Source organism: Ursus arctos, unplaced genomic scaffold, assembly GCF_023065955.2.
Source record: "Ursus arctos isolate Adak ecotype North America unplaced genomic scaffold, UrsArc2.0 scaffold_7, whole genome shotgun sequence".
Classification (NCBI taxonomy): domain Eukaryota; kingdom Metazoa; phylum Chordata; class Mammalia; order Carnivora; family Ursidae; genus Ursus; species Ursus arctos.
Genome location: NW_026623089.1, coordinates 51,175,774 through 51,196,075, shown reverse-complemented (window position 1 = coordinate 51,196,075; position 20,302 = coordinate 51,175,774). Strand labels below are relative to the sequence as shown.

Below are 20,302 nucleotides of genomic sequence, written 5' to 3'. Positions count from 1 at the left end.
TACTTCATACATTTTTGTAAATAATAAACAGCAGGGACAGTAACTTAAAAAAAGGAGGGGGACACCTGGCTGGCTCAGTCAGTGGAGTGTTATGACTCTTGATCTCCGGGTTGTGAGTTCGAGCCCCACGTTGGGTGTAGCGATTACTTAAATATAAAATCTTAAAAAGAAAAAGAAAAAATACACACAGAAATAGAGTTTTGTGTACAAGTTTAGAGGAAGTATGAACCCCTGAAATTTGTTTAGGTTGTAAAGGGAAATGATCAGGGTAAATGTCATGTGACCCAAAGTCCATGAAAACTGGATCCATCTATGCAGAGTCTAGCAACTTAATAAAATCATTAATGGCCCATGGAGTTGGCTGAATTCAGCCAGCCCTCCTCCGAAGTTATTTTCCCAGATCCTATTAAACCATGTCTTTATTCTTCCTGGGCTGTATCACTATCATTTTGAGGAACACAGAGGTAAGTCTGGGACTCTAAAGAAGCTACATACTTGAAATAAAAATAAAAATAAAAAGAGTGTTGTTGCTCATCCCTAGAGGGCTGTCATAGTTTTTTCCCAATTACAGTGCTTTCTGAATACCACTGAAGTGCCCTTATGACCCTTAGATCTTTTCTTGATGTGTTCACACAGAACCAGGCATACTATAACTACACCTGGTTTCTTCCACTTACCTCTGGATTCTAACATGGCCCTCTACCATATGCCATCCTTCCAGGAATCTGTAACCTTTGATCCACATATTCCTTAGTCCACTCTGTTCTCATCTGGAAACTTTATGGCATGCTCTAGTTCTGTGATAATTGGGTAATCCTGATCATCCCACTATCTAGTCACCTACACAAAGAGAGCTAATACTAGGGTCACCAACACCTACTTCCTAACCACAGTGCACAATAGCTTCTTAGCTTTGCCCACATATGGGCCAGCATATGTGTTTGTACATGATTGCCTTATGTACTATTGAATAATTATGTCTTTGTATACACCTATGAATATGGTCTCGTGGGTATGGGTGTGGGTGTGGATGTATAAGCAACCAGAGCTCAGGTCTGGTCTTGAAGTCTGAATAATGAATGTTTAGTACTTGACTTTAATTAGTCTCTGTGCATTGTTAGCCTCAGTTTTCATCTGCCCTTGAATATCAGAGGAAGAATGAGTTCATTTCCTTGAAGTTTATTGACTGTTACCGGTGGCAGAGCAAATTCCATAAAAGAGTAGGTTCCATACAGAGCAAATGGAAGGGGAGCTCTAAGTTGGTGAGGAAGGATGCTTGGAGTGGGGACTTGGAGTGAAGACTAGAAAGACAAGTATCTCCCTCTTTTTTCCCTCCATTCCCACAAGGATTTACATAGGGGCATCCTGCTCGGCATTCCCTTTCCAATTTGGAACCTGATAAGAGAAAACCGATGCACAGTAGAAGAGGAAACACCTCACAGCTCTTCTGTTTCTCCATCCAAGGGGATGCCAATATCCACGTGGTAGTCTACTGGCTCCCCAGAGCTCATCCAGGGAATAGGGGTTCGATTGAAAGAAGGCCTGTTGGAGAGGCTCTGGTTGTAGAGGACCAGGGGTTCACTCAGTAGGGGCCCCAGGTCAAACTTGGGCATCTGGAAGGTCATGCGTTTGGAGGCCTTCTCATATCCACCGTAAGGCATTGCTGTCCTGAAAAGGGGACACATTATTTAATTAAAAACCAGAACAAAAGAAACAGCTTTATAGTAAGATGTTACCCTGTTTTGAGGATGAGGAAGTCTGTGAATTTTAGTTTAAGATTGCTCCTGCGGGGCACATGGGTGGCTCAGTCATTTAAGCATCTGACTCCAGCTCAGGTCATGATCTCAGGGTCCTGGGATTGAGCCCCAGGCTGAGCCCAGAGTCAGGCTCCATGCTCAGCGGGAAGTCTGCTTGTCCCTCTCTCTCTCTCTGCTCCTCCCCCTGCTCATGTGGTCTCTCTGTCTCTCTCTCTCTCTAAACTGGGTAAATACAATCTTTATTTAAAAAAAAAAAAAAAAGGGATTGCTTCTGCACTCCTTATTCTACTTCTCCCTTAGTACTCCATTCCCTATTCCTAGTTTGCTTGTTTCCCCATAGCTTATAATGAGAAAAGGAGTCTAGTGGGTACTGGATACAGAGTTTCATGGAGAGTTGTGATTCAGACACTATAGACCCAAGGGTCTGAGACCACCTTAAATTACAATGTAATCATCAATGTAATCACAACCCCTACCCCATCTCCAGTGGATAGCCCTGGCCTGGTGAGAGGAATTAACATTGCATGGAAAATTCAGGCTTCTTAGGGTCAAATGCAAAACACTTCTCTAGTGCCTCCCTATTCTGCTTTCACACAGATCTCCTATCCACAGTCTAAAGAAGACAATTCCAAAAGAATAGATAGGTAGGCCTGGGGCGCCTGGGTGGCTCAGTCGTTAAACGTCTGCCTTCGGCTCAGGGCGTGATCCCGGTGTTCTGGGATCGAGCCCCACATCAGGCTCGTCCATTGGGAGCCTGCTTCTCCCTCTCTCACTCCCCCTGCTTGTGTTCCCTCTCTCGCTGGCTATCTCTGTCAAATAAATAAATAAAATCTTAAAAAAAAAAAAGATACGTAAGCTTTACTAGAGTATAAAAAAATAGAACCATACTACAAGGACAGTAATGGAATTCTAACCTTGAAGAAGGGAACTTCAAGAGTCCTTTAAACATGTAATATATTATTTTCTTTTTTTTTTAATTTCTTATTTATTTGTTTGAGAGAGAGTGAGAGAGTGAGAGCATGAGCTGAGGGGAGGTTCAGAGGGAGAGGGAGAAGCAGACTCCCCCCTAGAGGGGAGCCCAATGTGGGGCTTGATCCCAGGACCCTGGGACTATGATCTGAGCAGAAGGCAGATGTTTAATTGACTGAGCCACCCAGGCACCCCTATATTATTCCCATTTTACAGCAAGACAACCAAGGCTCAGAAGTGGGGTGATTTTCCCATGACCAACACAACTAATAAGTGGTAGAATGAACTAAAATCTTGCCTCCCAGCAAACGTTTCCTTCATCATACTGCACTGTTTCTCTGGGCTAGAGTGAAAAAAGCAAAGGCCTTCAATTACGGCCCCCATGTTCCTTCCCTCCCTTCTCAGACTCCTTCTGGAACATTTGAACCAAAGTCTCCATCCCAACTGAGGACACTGTGCCACACACTGGAATGTATCTGGTTCCCTCTTCACAACCCCTACCTGTTGAAGGACTTATATTGGGGGAGTTCAGGTTTGGCCCCATAGGCCAGCAGGTCGATGCCAAGCTCCACTTTCTGCTGAGGGTCAACCCCCATGGCTCGCTCCCAAGGGGAAATATAGGTCTTGAACACAGTGATATGTTTTCCTTCTCCACCTGTCTGGTCTCCTGGCAGCCACGGGAGAGAAAATTAAGTCAATAATAACGGTTAGTAGCCAGTGAAAGTTAGTCTTACACCCTTGCACTAGGGAACTTGTTGGGGCCAGAGACCAAAGATATAACATCCTGGTAACTCTGCTAGTTTCGTGGAATAATGACAGTCTGGGGTCAGATCTGTGACTGAAACTGAAAAGCCAGAAAGGCTGAAAGACAAGGCTTCTGGGAGGAATAGACACATCTTGGTATTCTCCTGAGAGTCCATCTCCAGAGAGTCCATCTAGGTATCTCAGCATGCCTCCCTTGCTCCCTAAACCCAGTCTAGGCCTCATTCCTGGGGTTATCTCTGCTCTAGGGACCAGACACATTAGTCTTGGGTAAGGATACTTGCCTGTTCCTGTCTCTCCAGCCCCTGCTGTTCCAGCAGCTCCTCCTCTGCCAGTCTGTCCCCCAGGACCACCTGTACCCCCAGATCCAGATCCAGATCCAGAACCCTGATGGTGCTGCTGGTCAGAGCCGTACTGTCTGGCAGAGCCACTTCCCCCTGCCTGGCCTCCACTGCTGTCCTTGCTGTAGGAGAATCCCTGACCAGCTGTGCCCAGCTGTCCCCCAACTGTGGGAAGGAACTTCTGGAAGTGATCCTGAAAAGAAAGGACAAAGTGAGGGGAAGGTTAGGCAATAGGTATGGGGAACATACAAAGACACAGGTGTGCATAGCAAGGAGGAGATGATCAGAGACCATAGCTAACCAGAAGACACTGAATCCTCTGAGACTCCTCCTCCAATAGGTGGACGGTGGATAGCCTGGCTGAAAGGAATTAAACTCTCCTTAAGGGATAAGACCCCCGTGGCTTAGTTCCTCCAATTACATCTTAAGATGGGGGCAACTCATTCTCTACACTTTCCTTTCCCATCCTTACCAAGGCAAAGAGGACCAAGACTTCTGCTCAGCTAAAATTTAAAAGGATGGAGTTGGGACAGAGAACCCAGGCTTAATTTGAAGAGCTAGAGGGATCTCAGCCTTCACCCCTTTTTTAATCTTATCTAACAGACAAAGCTCTCTTCTTTCTCTTTCTCTTCTTTCTCCTCTTGGTGCCTGTGAACCAGGACCTCCTGACCATGAAACTGTAGCAGGTAGGGGGAAGGGTGACCAAAAGGGCAACCCTGGATTCAGCCCCAAAGCCTAAAAATAACCCCACCAACTCCTTCAGGAGGCTCTCCTAGCCACCCCACCATGCACACCCCTCTGCTCCAACCAGTGTAACCAGACCCAGCCAGGGACGAGGGCTTTTGGCCTCCTAAAGTTAGATATGACCGGCTCAGCATTTTTGCTCTGCTCCTACATAAGGACCAATGACAGACACTCCTGCCTCTGGCCCCATGTAGGCATCTATTTCCACTTTCCCCTGGCTGCCCAGTAATGGTAGAGGGGGAAGAAAGGTAATGGAGAAGATCCCCTCCTTCTCAGCTATAATATCTTGTACCTGACACCCTTCCAATCCCTACTTCTCTTGGGAAAAGGATCCTCACTAGGGGACATAATATCTTAGAGGATAGTTTCATGGAGTCCTTAGACCCTTTAGATAAAAGAATGGCTCAAGAAGGAGATGGTTATAAAAAGCACTTAACTCTTTCTAGGGTTGCCAGACTTATCAAATAAAATTATAGGACACCAATTAAATTTGAATCTCAGATACACAGTAAATACTTTTTTACTACAATTACACTCCAAATACTGTATGGGACATATTTATATGTAAGAGAGTATTTGTTGTATATCTGAAATTAAAATTTAACTGGTATCCTGTATTTTAAAAATTGAGTTGAATTGAATTTTTATGTCTCAAATATTTCATGGGACAAACTTAACTAAAAAATTATTCATGCACATCTCAACTTTAAAATACAGGACTTGGTGTCCTGCGTCTTATCTGGCAACCCTATCTTTAACACTAAGCCATACTGGGATGGAATTTTCTCCCTGAGGGTGTACACTCTTCACCCCTTCCCCCTCACTAGCTCTAAGATAGAGACTGAATTTCAGAGCTGGGCTGTAACTCACCTTGGAGCTGTTGGGGGTTTAATATATCTGGGGACTTAATAAGCCTATCAATTTGCAGGGAGAGGAGGTTGGTGGTATTTTGGAGATTGAGGGCCTACCAAGAAGCTGTCAGAAGGGGCACTAGGCTATGAGAGTTGTAAAGTTCCAAACTCACCATTGAGCTGTCAGAGAAGACATCAGGGTGGTTTTCATAAATAAATTTCTCTACCCGCATCTGCCGCAGTTTGAACATCTTGGAGCCCCTATTAGTGAGCAGCGACAACTCTTCCAACATCACATCCCTTGGGACACTGATCTTCTTGCCCAGGTTCAGGCCTGAGCTCTCCCGTCCACCTTCCAGGGAGGTGGGGAGGAAGAGACAAGGAGAAGAGTAAAGTAGGGTTTTCTAGGCTCAGAATACAGATGCCATCCACAACTAAGTGGGTGACTCCTGCAGAGATCACAGAGGGAAGCAGATATTGTCTGTGACATCTGGTCAAATTGTACCTTGTTTGTGAGAGATTTTTATTTCCTGGGTTTGGAGTTGGAGACGATGCATGGGAACTGGGGTGCAGAGTGGAAGCAGTGGGGATACTAGAGTGGAGAGGGTGAATGAGGCAGAAGGGGCAGAGGCATGGGGTGCAAGGCAAAAGGACTAAAGGAACATCATAGATGGAGACCACTGGGGAAACTATTCCATGGGGGCAAGCCCAAAGGCCAACACCGTGTGGAGTTGACCACATCTAAATACAGATTTGTCTTAACTCCTTTCCCTTCTTTTCCCCTCAGTAAACTCTGGCTATAGACAGCCTCTGCATATTGGGAGAGCTCTTCACATGCTTGTACTCCTACTGCCCCCCCCCCAAGAAAAAATGCCTATTTTTTTTTTCATTTTAAGTGCTTATACAGGCTCCCTAGCTCTGGGGTAAAAAGTAAGGATGTTAACCATTTATTGAGACTTTGCCGTGTGCCAGTCTCCATCATATATATTCTCTTCCTCAAACAAAGCTCACTGACCTGTGAGTCCTGTTGTCCTGGACCTGCATTGGGTGATATGGCAAGGATATTATTGTCTCGGATTACAAGGTGAAAAGGGTGGAAGGGTGAGTGGTCAGTGTTGAATCCCTTCTCCATCTTTCTCCCTGCCCCCACCCCACGGAATTTCTCTTGTCTCTTCACATCTCTTCACCCTAAGACATATATAACTATGGTTTTTCTGGGACTCTTGGGCCTGAGATGCTCTTAACAAGAAGTCCCACACTAGGTAGCTGCAAACATGCCATACCTCCAGTGAGTTCCATGATCAGCTTGCTGGATTTCCTCTTCTTGTTGGGGGCTGGGGTTCCTGAGAGCGGCATTGTGGAGGCAGACTCAGCCTGGATAGGGTGGGAAGGGGGAGTTGGAGGATGGACCGGAACTGGAAAAGGGGAGTATCTACAGTATGGCAGTACCTCTAAACCTGGGGTTAAGGGTTTCAGGTTAAGGGCTTTCATGAGATTTAAAAAGATGATCGATAGATAGATAGATAGATAGATAGATAGATAGATAGATAGATAGATATCCCCCCAAAAGTGAAAACCCATTGCTTTAGGGAAAGTATAGATGCACCGTCTGCTCTTACCTTCTACCAACCTCTTTCCTGCTGTTTAAATAGAGCTTGTACAGGGATTAGGAACAAACAAATGACACACAGACAGGGCACTGCACCCAGGTTTCATGGCTTGGCATGACTTTAAGTTTTTATTTTCATAGGGATCTCAGATTAGGGTTGTCATTCCAAACTCTGGTCTCTCCTCAGTCTTCCTTAAGCCCCAGCAAGGCAGAAAAATGTTCTGCCAGGGTTGAGGAGATTCAGCCAAAAACATTCTCCATAGGAAGGAGAGGTTGTTGCTCCCCTATTGGGCCAGCTGGAGTGTGGCCTGGGAGGTCACAGCAGTGTTCCTTGCTCACTCCTTTCAGCCACTCCTTTCAGTCACTCCTGCCTCAGGCCCCAGAGCTAGAGTGGAGAGGAGGGCTGGGGGCATTTGAACCCTGATGCATGTCAATTCAGCAATATCACAGCAGTGGGGGGTTGATGGGGGACAGGAACGTAATAATAGAATCTGGCAGTGGAGGGGGACAAGCTGGGAAAAGATGCAGACTCCAGCCCCTCCTTAACAGAAGTTGGCACTCAGCAAAACACTGTCTTCTTGCTGAGTCCTGTTTCACAACACGTCTGCAATTCTACTAACTTAATGGGGTATGCTGAGGCCAGACTCCAGGAACTGCTAAATGGGCATTCACCATACCTCTCTCAGCCCTAACTAGCTAGGCCCTTTTTTTTCCATCCAGCCTCTCAGACCCCCTTCTTACTATTCCAGTGCCTCCTCCAACATCTCCATTCCCCCCACCTTCCTGGGCCCCTCTCCTTCGAACTCTGTGGCTCCCCTGAACTAGACAGCTGGGAGCAGAGCATAGATAAGGGAGGATCAAGGGTCAGAATTGCAGACACAGACACAGCAGTCAACAGAATGGGCTCCAGCCCCTCTGGCCATAGAGCTGGAAACTTACCGGCTGCTCAGGCAGTGGTCAGCTCTCCCTGGGGTCCAGCAGCTTTGGAGGACTGAGCTGCTATGACCGGAGAACCTGAGCTGGGCAGGCGTGGGGGCAGCACTAGCAGTGGGGGAGGGAGGGTAGTTATTAATAGAGATGATGAGTACAAGCAGCTCAAATGGCACTGGGGGTACTGAGACCCTGGAACCAAGATCCCGCCCTCCTTGCCCAGAGGCTCAGGAAGGGGAGGAATGGCCTTTGGGATTCTCCCACTAAGCTATCTGAGCCAGGGATCAGTCTGCCCAGGGACTCCCCTTTCTTGGCATCTGGAGTCTGAAAACCAAAGAAGCATTCAGGGAGAAACTGAAAACTGAAAGGGAAAGAGGAAGCAAGCAGAAAGTGGTGGATAGGAATTCAGAGTGAGAGAGCAAGACTGTGGAGAACATGTCTGAAGAGCCACTCAAAACCAGTCCAGGCTGGAGTTGGAGGGACACGTAGGTGCATTTTGATGGTGGGAGGGCTTAAGGTGCTGTGTTTGGGGAAAGGAAGTCTGTACACAATGGAGCTGTTCATTGAAAGCTCCTTGATGGGTTGGTCTTTCCTGAAAAGCCAGATCTTGGCAGGATAAGGGACCAAATTAATGAAACCCAGCGCTTCCTATGTTGTCAGAGATGACGTGGGGGAAGACTTTACCAATTTTTGCCTTTTCATCCCCATTTGTTGTTGGGGTGCTCAGTTCAGCCTGCTTTGCAGGATAGATGTTGATGTCTGAGAAGTACATGTATGCCAGATCCTTACTCTCTGGGGTTCCCACTTGGGATTTTCTTCAAAGGGACCACACATCATATAGGATCTAGATTGTCCCATTCATACTCTTCCAGAGGATCCCCTGGGCAAGGGCTCAAGTTTGAGAGCCTCCTTGAGGGAAGCCTGTCATTCACCCAGACTTTTCCTCAGTAGCTGCATGAACATCCTGGATCCCCCTCCACCTGCCCAGATTCTGGAACCAGCTGCCGCTGCACCTCTGTTGCAGTCACCTCCACCCTGCTGTGGCTGTTTTAGGAAGTGATTTTGTAGCTTCCAGAATGCCCCTCTGTCACTCCGTGAGCTCCCTACTCTTCCTGACCACGTCCTTTTCCCATCCTGAACTTTTCAGGCTCAGGCCATGGACTGAAAGGTCATCCCAACCCCCTCTAGTTGGCCTCTGCCCAGACCAGTTTAGCCTCCAGACCCCTCATCTTTTGTCCTCCTTCTCCATTTCCTCCCAACCCAAAGAAGCAATGAGAAGAAAAAATTAAAATGGCAAATGGTGATTTTGTCATCACCACCATCCTACTCTCAAAAACAAAAACAAAAGCAAACCACAGTTTTGGTCTCCTTTGATTGAGTACCTAAAACTACCGAGTAGATGAAGAGAATATTTAACCTATGCTCAATGGGCCCTTCCTTTGGAATTCTGTGACCATACAAGGGAGCATCAGGGTCCTGGGCCTGGTTATTTGCACAAATATGCCCCCTGCTGGAGTAATAGCACTTTCCCTCTCAGAAGTCCTTAATTTTAGCCTGCCTCCAGTGCCTTCTCTTCTATGTTAGACTCAATCCACACTGACCCACTCTTTCTTCTTCCCTCTCCCACCCTACCTTCACCTCCAGGCATTGCTTTCCCATGGAAACATCATTGCTTCCTCCAGAGAGCTAGGAAATGATGATGGCAAAAGCTCAGAGGGCCTTTCCATTCTTCTTGGTCCTGAAATTGAGGCCTTGCCTGGGAAGTATGGAGCAGGAGACGGAAAAGGGGAGACTCTGGATGGAGAATGTAGGGAGAGAGAACCAAAGGGGATGGTGGAGGTGCCTAAATCAGAGTGGAACAGAACTGGTAAAGAAGAGCAGAAGACCAGGGGGTGAAGGGCAAAGGGTGAAAAATAGGGCAGGAATGGATAAAGAAATCAGGAATCAGGAGATCAGAGGAATGGGTTAGAGAAGATGGAGGAGAATCAGGATTTGGGTATAAAGCTAGAAGAGATCATGGAAACAGAAGATTTGGAGCATAAGTTTATTCTTGTGCACAAACCAAAGTACTGTGACTCACACTCAATATGCAAAGGAAACGATCAATCCAGATCAAGCAGCAAACGTGGCTGACTGGTGGTGGTCATGGTGAGAGGGGAGTCCATACCCATCTAGGATCAGAGAGCAGGACCTGAAGCTGGAAAGGAACAAGAGCTAGGGTTCAAGGGATGGGGTCAGACTGAAAAGAGGTTTTGGCTCTGGGTATTTCCTTGCCCTTTTCCAGGTCATTATGACAAGCTGCAGAAGGTAGAAGGACAGACTCAAAGGAGGTAGAACAGACATTACCTATTCTTTCAACACTCATCCCACTCGCTTACATCCCCCCACCATCATCCAGCCTCACTCTAACAAATGCATTCTTCCCTCTCAATTTTTTCCCTAATCCCACAGTGAGTTTCTTGAAACCCAACTCTCCTGTCTGCCCACACTGTGCTCTCCCTCCCCATGCTCCTCCCTGTGGCTCAATCAATTTCATTCATTCCACTCTGCTCCTGGTTTCTGTCTCACTTTCCACACCATGGCTCTTTTCACCCTCCTTTCTGTCTCAGGTACAGGAGGAAATGAAGCCAATGATTTTTTCCTTCTCAGAGGAAATTTTCTGGCTTTCTTTTTCACTTTCTGGCTGCTTGTAGCTCAGCATCGGCCTCTTAAGTTGCTAACTTTCTGAAATCCTGACAAATAGAACTATTTGTTTGTTTGTTTGCTTAAGTAATCTCTACCCGCAGTGTGGGGCTCTAACTCAGGACCCTGAGATCAAGAGTTGCATGCTCCTCTGACTGAGCCAGCCAGGAGCCCCCTGATGAACAGAATTCTTAGTTCTGTTCCTGGTCTAGCTGGTATAACTCAGCCCTTACAAACTGCCCCAGCCCTTCAGGTCTTCTCATAATCTGTGAGTTTCACAAGATGCTGTACCCCTGCTACAGGCACTGGTCTTTAATTCCAGTCAATCTCTTTCTCCCCGCTAGACTATCCATGAGGGGCTATCTGACCCTTCTTTAATCAGTACAAAGACTCAGACTGGGTCTTTATTTAGACCACTCCTCTTACTCTTGCCTCAGACATAAGAACACATCTGTGCCCACACACACTCGCGCATAAACACATGCACACATACATGTCTAGATATATGCCAGCCAAGCTTGAGAAATGAGAGTGAGGAGTAGCAAGCGATTTAGTGCAAACAGAGATCAATTCAGTCCCTTTGAAACCTGCCTGATGGTGAGCTTCTTGCCTGAGGTCTCACTAGTAACTTCTCTGTGTGCTTCTCATTGAACGTTAAAACGAGGCTCACAGAAAAGCACAAATGTAGAGAAAGAGAGACCAGTGGAGGGGTGCGGGTGGAGACTGGGATATAGAGATCCACACGAGGAACTACAGAGACAAAGAGAAGCACAGATAACAAAGCAGAGATAGTAGGTTGCAAAGCAGCAGGGAAGTGGGGAGCCAGGAGGATGGGACACCAACTCCAAAACTATCTCTGGCAGGAGGGAATTTAGCCTCCAGATGCCTGAGAGAGGACATGGGAGGGTAGGAGAAGCAACTTTAGGAACTGGACGTTCCACCTCTCCTTGGTCCTGGGAGCTGTGCCCTGCTCAGTGGTGGCCTGCCCCTGGCCTCCACACATGAGCCTGCAATCCAGTTCTGGTGGCTGAGAACCGGGGCCTGGCTACCTGGAAGCCACAGGAGCTGGGGGAAGTCTCAAGACCCCTGGGAGACTCTGGAGGAGGGGCTGGGCTAAGGACAGGGGTTGAGGCCAGCTCTGCCCTCCAGATGGGCTCATCCAATGTAGTGGCTGCTCGGGGGGCAAGCACAGTGGGGGCCAGGGGTTCTGCAGTGGGCTGGGGTGCTGGAGTGGAAAATCGGCGGATCTCCTGGACTCGGGCAGTTTTGGGGGGCCCTAAGGAGGTGGGGCCAGGAGTCTGGGGAACCTCATCGAAACAGAACATGGCAGTTTTAAGTTGGTAGGGCTGGTGCCGCATGAAATCCAAAGCCTTGATACCCTGCTTGGGGGTTGCCCGAGGACCTTGGGATTGGGCCTTATTAGGGAGAGTTCGAGCAGCCTGGGGGAAAAAGGGTGAGAGCAGTGGGTTGTAAGCAATAGGAGGTGGGGCACGGATGTTGGGTGAATACTTCCAGGAAGGGGGCAGTGAGGGTGTAGGGGAAGGGCTTCTGGGCCGAGGGCCAAGGCCAAGGCCAGGACTAGGTGTAGCTTCCACCACATACCTGTCTGCTCGGCTCTGCCGCTTGGCAAACAGCTCCCCACCCCTGCCCTGAAGCCTTGCTGGCTCAGAGATTCCAGCCGAAGGGGCTGCCCCATTCACTAGCCCATCAAGGAACCCTCGAGATGGGGGCTTAGGAGCCACTGGGGGTGGAGTCTTAGGAGTCATTGGGGGCGGGGTCTTGGGAGCCATTGGAGGCGGGGTCTTAGGTGTCACGTGAGACGGAGTCTTGTAACTCCTGCCCCCTGGTGGCTGCATGAAATTGCAGGCTTCAGCCCCGAGGCTCAGAGCATCCTCCTCTGGACCAGATTCCGCTCCCCCAGCCCGGGGTTTTTCATCCAGGTTCTGCACCAATGATAGCAGCTCAGGGTTGGGCGAGCTCTTCGTCTCCTCCTTTCCCGGCCGGAACATCTGCTTCCGGGTTCCCCGTCGCCGGGCCTCCTGGAGGATGCCAGTGCGGGCAGCTGGCACGGAGATGCGCTGCTCCCGAGCGCTGGGGGGCTCAGGTGCCCCGGGGCCTGGGGCGGGAGCCTCTGGGCGCGCAGAGGGTCGCAGAGGAGCCGAGAGGAAGATAGAAGCGGTGGAGGTCATGGCAGCGGCGCTAGGGGGAGCGGGAGGCTCTGGGGTTCCTCCTGGCGTTACAGGACGATTGGGGGCTGGGATGTACAGGGAACTTGTGGCTGTCACGGGGCCCGAGGAACGTAGAGTGCTGGGGGAACCGGAGGCTGGCACGTGGCTGGGCAGAGTGGTGGGCCCCTGTGGAGGGGACAGGAAGGGCGGTGGGGCGGGGCTGAGGCCTCCCAGGCTTTCGATCGCCCTCTTGGGAGCTAGGGGCCGGAAAATAACCGAAGTGGTACCTGGCCGCTGCCCTTGTAAGCCTGGGGTAAAGGGCCTGGCTGACCGGTTAAAGATATTTGGAGCTGGGGTTGGGGCTCCACCGCCTGGGAGGAAGGGTTTGGGGCTGGCTACAGGGGCTGGCGAAGGGCTGGATGGGAACATAGCCGCCTCTGGAGGAGCACTCTGGGCCCGAGGTGGTGACTGCAGGCCCTGCCCATTGAGCATGGCTGCTGGACCATCGCGGGCCAGCTCCTGGGTGCTGGAGGCTGTGCGCTGGCGCTGCTTTTCAAAGAGCTGGGCCCCTCTGCCGGAGGCCTCACTCAGCTGCCCGCCCTGGCGCTCTGCTGCAGCTGAGCCTGGCCTGGCCAGCTCCATGTCCAGATAGGGGCTGTCCCAGTCGCACTGGTTGGTGAGGCTACGGGCGTCGGAGAAGGCCTCCTCGTCCAGCTCGGACTCGCTGGTTGGAGGAACGCCGTCTTCTTCCTCAGCGCCTGTCCCAGCCGCAGACCCGAAGCTCACTAGGGTGTACTTCTTGGCTCTCTGCCGTCGTTTCTTAAACATAAGCACCCCCTTGGAGTGGGGATTGGGGGCTGCAGTTAGTAGGGACGCAATTGTCCGGCATTTGGTCTTGGCCTCCTTCACACTCTTCTCTTGGAGGCTCTCTGCCCGTTGCAGTTCTGAGGAGGCCAGGAGGAAGAATAGTCAGTGAACCTCTTCTAGTCCTGTTCCCCACGGCTTTCACCCCAACCACACCCCAGCCAGTTTCTGCAGTGCTCCCATTACTGTTTCTTCACTGGTCTGATCCACAGTGTCTCTTGCCTATGGCAAAGTCCTTTGACTTGGGGGCCGATTGGTAGGCGAAAGGTGAAACCAAGGACAGCTGAAGGGAAGGCAGAGTCTAGTTGGTTCCCTGACACCACTCTGTTCACAGCTCTCCTTCTAAGCTCTCTCCCATCTACTCTGCTTCTATCTTCCCAGAGATGTGCTCTTACCCACCCCTCACACATTCTTCCTCTGCCTCCCACCATTCCTGGCTGGCAATGCTGGGGGTAGGGTGGAGGGCAGTCACTTGCCATGGCAGCCAGGAAGATGAGACAGGTCTCAGGGAGAGACAAAATGAGACCATGTTAGGGGGCTTCTCAGAAACTTAGGGACTTATCTCCTCTTCTCACCCCTTACCCCTGTGATAGGGACACAAAGGACCCCTAGGAAGAAGGATCTTCATTCACAATTCCACCCCCATTATGTGGTCCACATCATACACATTCATGGAAATAACAACCACCACGCATTTCAACAAGAATATGGGTCTAGTGAAGGCCAGTTATGAGCGTATTTTCTCCTATGTACTTTTTTCTCATTCATGTATACCCCAGTTTATATACACCCTAATTCACATATATGTATATAAATACATAGGTACCCACACAAAAACACAGCCACTCAAATACCTTCAAACACATGCATACTCCTTCCCAGAGTTCCCCCTGCAGAGACGCTGTTGCTAACACTTTGGACAAAATTTTACAACCAATATTGGCCTTCTAACCACAAGTACACTCCTCTGTGCTTCACACCCCTGCTACTCACAGCCAGGGATAGCCTCAGATCCGAGATGCAGGAAAAGCCAGAGTGCTGCTCTCCAAGGCAACCCTCCAAATCTTTAGGATATCTCAAGGTCACCAGCTAAATATATTCCATCACCAACCTCCCCACCCCCACCAGCTGGGGTGGGAGTGGGGTGGGCTTCTTTGGGGGTCAGCCTTCTAGGTAGAGAGCTCAGGCAGCCACTAATAGGCAGACACACAAGGACTATGTAGTAAGGGAAACCTGGGCAGGGCTTCCCATGCCATGTGGGGCCTGGGAGGTGGAGCCAGGAAATGGGAGAGGCTGCCCTGCTGCTAGGACCCTGCCTTGGACAAAGATTCTCTCTGATCCATGATCCCCAGTTCCTCCTGAAAAATTCTTGAAATTCCATCCACTTCACACTCAAGATACCAAGCTCCTTTCTAATTAGGGCTTTCATTCCACCTATCCCAACGTTTGTACCACAGAATAGTACTGTGCATGAGAGATAGGCACTGAAGTCAGAGTTCGGGTTAGGTTTTTGGTTCTTGGTAGTTACTTCACTTCATTGAAGTTCAGTTTCCTCATCGGTAAATGAGGATGATAAAGGCTATCTCATGGGATTGCTATGAAGACTAAATGAGATAGTGTAGGTAAATGTAGCATTTCACGGCAGCCCTAAGGCCCACGGTGAGTAACCGTTACTATTAAAACTTTCTTGACACCAGCCACACATGTATACAGACACTTTCTTATTCACACATATATTCTCCCATGGATTCCCATATACATGCCTTCATGGATTCACGGATTCACACTTCTTTCTCTCACACGCACTCCCTCCCCATGAGTTTTCTATAGCTCATGTGGTCACAAACCCCTTTGACATGTGGCCATAGCATCAGCCCATTCGGAGAAAGGGGCAGTGAAATTCTCTTGAGAAAAGAAGGAAGAAGTCAAAAACAAGGAAGGAATAAGGGAATAAGACCTTTCTCAAAGACAGCCCCTCCTAAACTTGATGTATTCCCCTCCATTCTAGATCCCAGAACTCTCTTGGCTATGGGAGGGTAGTACCTGCGTAGAATGGGTCCTGGTGCCCAGAAGCTGGATCTGGGGCTTTGTTGCAGCTGGCTTGGCTGAGGAGCTCTTGGCTGATGGGCTCAAAGGTCTCCATGCTGAGAAATGCAGTGTTGGCTGGAGCAGGACCAGCTTGAGCCACCCCCCACGCCTTTTAAAGCCCCTTTGTCTTGTCCCCAGAGCTGGCAGCTGAATGAGCTCACTGTGCTATTTTTGGAGCCTAGCCCCCTCCCTTCTCTCTGCTGCCCCACAAGCCCCAGTGTGATGGACGTGGACACCTGCCTATCCTTTCCCCCACCCCACCCCACTGGACAATGAGGTCTGCTTGGCTAAAAATAGCCCTGAGCCACTAACTGCAGTCTTACCCAGAATGATAGGAAGGGAGGGGTGCTAAAATGAGGATTGGGGATAAGCATGGGATCCTGGGCATGCATCTGGAATTTCTTTGTGGGATGCTGGACATTCTCAGGGATGTCAGACTCTAAATTATCAGTGTCCTTAGCCTCTGTTCCAGACTTAGACACACAAAATTCTATGGATCAAGAATCAGAGTGGTAGAGGGGAGGAATGAGAGATGAGAACTGGAGGGGTAATCCTAGATTTTCAAGGTGACAAGAAAGGTCTCTGGGATAGAGGCATGGGACAGGGAGAAATTTCACCCTTACACCTTGTTCTGTTGCTCACATCAAAAATAGCAAAGAGCTTGAGATAAGTGGAACTGGCTTTTTCTGCCCAGGCCTACATTCTTGCATGAGATAAGGAGTCGAAGATCCCTCCCTCTACCGCTTCCTAGGGATCTCATGACTATCCCGTAGGCTCCCAGTCCCCAGGAACCCATTTGAACTTACAAATGTCAAAGGTAGCTCTGATGCTGTGCCTGCAATTCATACTGAAAAGCCCCTGCCCTAATTCCAAATACTCCCCTGCATCATGTCCGCACTCTGCCCTCACCCTTTCTGACACTTAGCAAAATCATAGCAACAATAACAAGCAAACCCTTTGTTGATTTCATGTCCCTTTCCAACTTCCCTACTCACTCTGTTCCTGGGTTGGGTTGAACCACCTACATCTTTTGCCACCCTGATTCAAAGAGTAAAAATAATGGGGACTGTGAGAATAATTATTTTCCCCTTCTACTCATCACTCTTGTCCACTTGTCCCCAGGACTATATCCAAAGGAAGCATAAAGTATAGTTATGGAGGGGTAGATTTAGGACTCAGATTGAAGGATCCTGGCTCGGGAAAAAAGGGTTCAGGCACTCACTGGCTTGCTTGGCCTTCTGGGTGTAGGTGGTAGTGAGGTCTTCTGCCACCGGGTGGGGAACAGGCCCCACCATAGGGATGAGATGAGGGCCAGGCCGGAGGGGGCCATGGGGCAACAGCAGGGTCTCGGCTGGGGGTGGCTGAAGGGTTGCGCCATCCTCCCAAGATGGGGAGCTCACACGGCTGTCACCCTGACTGGAAGGACCAGCGGCGGCAGGTGCTGGCTCTGCAGGGCTGTCAGATAGGTAGACTTCATCAGGTAGGGCTCCCGGAGGGGAGGGCCTCATGGGGCCTCTGCGGCGGGGTCGGCGGGGCTTCTCCTGGGTGGCAGGGCCATCGGCATCACTGTCTGTCTCTCCGTAGTAAGCCTCACTGTCAGGGGGTGAGAGGAGGCTCCCAGGCTGAAGAGGCTGGGGAACTGGAGCGCCAGGGGGCTCAGGACTCAGTGGCGATAAGGGTGACAACGCCTGACGCTCACCAGGGGATGGAGACCGCACAGGCCCCTCATCCTCTACCCTGGATGGAAAAGAGGACAGAACTTGAAAAATGGGTTGGGTGACTGACAGCTGCTGAGATCTAGAGGGGATGGGAGAAGGAAGGAAGGGAGAGAGGGGACTGGCATATGGGCTGAATGAATGGGCTGGAAAGAGTGGGGATCTGAAGACAAACAGGGGGGCAAATGTGCTTGAAGGGCTGTGAGTGGACATGGGCTTAGAGGGAGATGTGATGGTGAGGAGACAGGCAAGGGCTTGAAGTAAGCCCACACACTCAGATACCCACTTGACACCCCAGCCCTTAATTGCAGATACACTGAAGCCCCCTGGGAGGCATAGACAGACATCTATACTCCAGCACAAACGTACAAGCAGAAGTGGGTACTTAGTAGTAGCTGAAGACAGGCCAGTGAGACATAGAGCTGAGACAGGCATTGGGAGCCCTGGACTAGGGGGATGAGGTGGACTGGGGTGGGAGGGGTCCATACCGCCGCACCGTGAGGACCAGCTGATTCCCTGAGGCATCAATGAGGCTCATGGCACTGGCATGAGAGAGGCTGGTGCAGGAGACCCCATTGATGGCCAAAAGCTGGTCCCTCTCTCGGAGTCCTGCTCTGCCAGCCTGGCTCCGTCTTCGGATCTGGGGAGGTGTTGGGAGGAGAGATTGTAGGTGAGGGAGGGCTCTAAGTGGGAATAGAATGAAAGGAGTCAGGACAGGAAGAACCTATGCGCGGATGGGATATACTTTGCAGGGTAGGAAAGGGTGGGGAGGGACACGGAGCTACAGTTGAAGGCGCCTATCTAAAGGGAAGAAGGCGCAGATTAGAGGGAGTAATACATCATATGAGGGGAGGTAGGGTAATCACCAAATCAGAGGCTTGGGAAAAACTGCAGAGTGGAGGTACTAGAAATAGCGGTTGTATCCCCTAAAGATTTCCCTTCAAGGGCAATATCTTTAATCGCCAATAGCTCTCTTCTAGGCTATTACCTACACAGTCAAGATTTTAGAACATTAGTCCAGATTGGAGGGAATCCAGAAAATTCTGGGAGATTGTAGTTACGTGTGTATATGTGTGCCATGTGTGCACACACATGTACATATGTTAAAGTATAATAATAGTACTAATGGCTATCATTTATTGAGTGCTTACTAAATGTGAGGTATGATACCAAGCACTCTACGTGTATTATTGCATTTAATCCTTAGAATGGTTCTATGAAGTAGATACTGTTATTACCTGCATTTTATAGTTGAGAAAATTAAGCCTGTATGGTGAAATCAAACACATAACAGCTTCATCTGACAGGCCAGATCTTGCCATAACCCTCCTAGCACCTAAAAAGTCTCGCCTCACGAGAGAAAGGCTCTGGTGAAGGGAAAGAGGAGGACTGAAGGCCTGGGCAGGGTAGGGCAGGGCAGGGCAGGGCAGGGCTGGGTAAGACAGGCTCAGCTCATCACATACCAATATAATTAAAGAAAAATTAGAACCTTCCCTATATTCCTGGAATTTGGAGTAGAGGCACAGACTCAGGAGAGCAAAGACCGAATGGCCCGGACTGGGCCTTTGCTACCATGGTGCCGCAGGGAATTGAGGCAGTCTCTCTTTTTTTCTGACCCCAGAAACCAGGAATTCTTTTCTAACCACTGCCTACCCTGCAAGCTTGTGCTCAGAAACTTCTCCCACCAGACGAGCATGCTTCCCTGCCCACCTGCCCACCCCCACTCCTGTTCTTCACAGCCTCCCACTTCTCCCCCAAAGGCCACCACAAGACCCCTCCCGGATTCCCCTGGGTTCCCCTTTCCCTGAAACCTCAGTAATAGGGGCTCTCCCTTACCTTGGACACCTGTAAAGGTTTCCTCTGCTCGGCCCCCCCCTGAAGTCGGAAGCCCCAGGGGGATCCCCCTGACAATGTGACCAGCACCTTCTCCTCAGCACCCATCGCTCAGCTTGGCCTATGGCCCTCGGAGTTTGGACAGTGTCCCAGGGAGAGAAGTTGAGGCGCTGGTACCCCGTCCGGCCTGTCTGTATGGCTGTCCTGCTCCTGCTGCCCCAGGCCTTCCCCCCCACACCGACACCACAGGCAGGCAACTTGGCCCTGGGATCAGTACAGTCCAGCACACATGTCCTGTCAATCGGAGCTGTGCTCAAAATAGTTGCCGGCTGTACTCCCTTCCCTCCTCCAGCTGTATTATTCCCAAAGCTAATTATAGTAAGAATTTCTGCCCTCCCCTTTCCCCCATTCTCCTGCATGGGCCTTTTACTCAGGACTCAGAGTACTGGCTCTAACTAATATACATACTTTTAGGGACTGTGCCTTCCCTGATAGGATCATGGACTAATCCCAACTGCTTTCCTCCAAAGCTCATTTCAAAGTGGCAGCAGCAGGGGCTTCAGTGCCATGGCAAGGAACAGCTGGACGTGTCCCACAAGTTCACAAGCTCCCCAGAAGTGTGCCCCCTTGCTGTATGAATTTGCCTGTTAATCAAAATGGAGATCCATATCCCACGGCAGTGCTGGGTGCAATATAACTTTTAAAGCTACTGATTTCCAAAAATAAGACAGCATATACTATTAGATGATTATATAATGAAATAATCTATTAATGTAGATATATAATGATTCCCAGGCCTCACCTCTAGGAATTCAGATTTTATTGGTCTGGTACCTAGTATTGCCGTTTTATTTTATTTTATTTTTTATGTTTTCCTACTTTTGACAACTGTTGAAATTGTCCACTTTGTGATTCCCTGTTCATTTAGCCCCTGAATTTTAGGGACTTGCCAAAAATTAGAAGTAATTCCCTTTTCTGGTCTAAGCCTA

The 20,302-nt window shown here is 49.6% G+C and overlaps 2 protein-coding genes across 4 annotated transcripts; both read right to left on the bottom strand.

The window, feature by feature from the left end:
* Nucleotides 1–1,163: 1,163 nt before the first annotated feature.
* MYOZ1 (myozenin 1) lies at nucleotides 1,164–8,101 on the bottom strand. Of its 2 annotated transcripts, none has more exons than XM_044386177.2 (6): nucleotides 7,973–8,101; nucleotides 6,708–6,798; nucleotides 5,598–5,776; nucleotides 3,773–4,022; nucleotides 3,228–3,393; nucleotides 1,164–1,668 (listed from the first exon to the last, which is right to left on the bottom strand). In XM_044386177.2, the coding sequence occupies exons 2-6, from the start codon at nucleotides 6,778–6,780 to the stop codon at nucleotides 1,437–1,439; spliced, it is 900 nt and encodes a 299-aa protein (XP_044242112.1). In that variant the 5' UTR covers nucleotides 6,781–6,798; nucleotides 7,973–8,101; the 3' UTR covers nucleotides 1,164–1,436. The 2 variants fall into 2 exon arrangements, with proteins under 2 accessions (XP_044242112.1, XP_044242113.1); XM_044386178.3 differs by lacking the exon at nucleotides 7,973–8,101 and adding an exon at nucleotides 7,044–7,454.
* Nucleotides 8,102–9,993: 1,892 nt separating this feature from the next.
* Nucleotides 9,994–19,740, bottom strand: SYNPO2L (synaptopodin 2 like). 2 transcript variants are annotated; one of them, XM_044386175.3, is made up of 4 exons: nucleotides 19,317–19,740; nucleotides 17,969–18,120; nucleotides 16,988–17,502; nucleotides 9,994–13,757 (listed from the first exon to the last, which is right to left on the bottom strand). In XM_044386175.3, the coding sequence occupies exons 1-4, from the start codon at nucleotides 19,419–19,421 to the stop codon at nucleotides 11,617–11,619; spliced, it is 2,913 nt and encodes a 970-aa protein (XP_044242110.2). In that variant the 5' UTR covers nucleotides 19,422–19,740; the 3' UTR covers nucleotides 9,994–11,616. The 2 variants fall into 2 exon arrangements, with proteins under 2 accessions (XP_044242110.2, XP_044242111.1); XM_044386176.3 differs by lacking the exons at nucleotides 16,988–17,502; nucleotides 17,969–18,120; nucleotides 19,317–19,740 and adding an exon at nucleotides 15,721–16,871.
* Nucleotides 19,741–20,302: the final 562 nt, after the last annotated feature.

Excerpts from the sequence above, each read along its gene's own strand:
- MYOZ1 (XM_044386177.2), bottom strand. The coding sequence starts at position 6,780 with ATGCCGCTCTCAGGAACCCCAGCCCCCAACAAGAAGAGGAAATCCAGC. Across the intron at positions 5,777-6,707 it reads GATCATGGAACTCACTGGAG|GTGGACGGGAGAGCTCAGGC; the intron begins GTATGGCATGTT and ends CCTCCCTGGAAG. Across the intron at positions 1,669-3,227 it reads CAATATAAGTCCTTCAACAG|GACAGCAATGCCTTACGGTG; the intron begins GTAGGGGTTGTG and ends TCCCCTTTTCAG.
- SYNPO2L (XM_044386175.3), bottom strand. The coding sequence starts at position 19,421 with ATGGGTGCTGAGGAGAAGGTGCTGGTCACATTGTCAGGGGGATCCCCC. Across the intron at positions 17,503-17,968 it reads CTGGTCCTCACGGTGCGGCG|GGTAGAGGATGAGGGGCCTG; the intron begins GTATGGACCCCT and ends TTTTCCATCCAG. Across the intron at positions 13,758-16,987 it reads CCAGAAGGCCAAGCAAGCCA|AACTGCAACGGGCAGAGAGC; the intron begins GTGAGTGCCTGA and ends TGGCCTCCTCAG.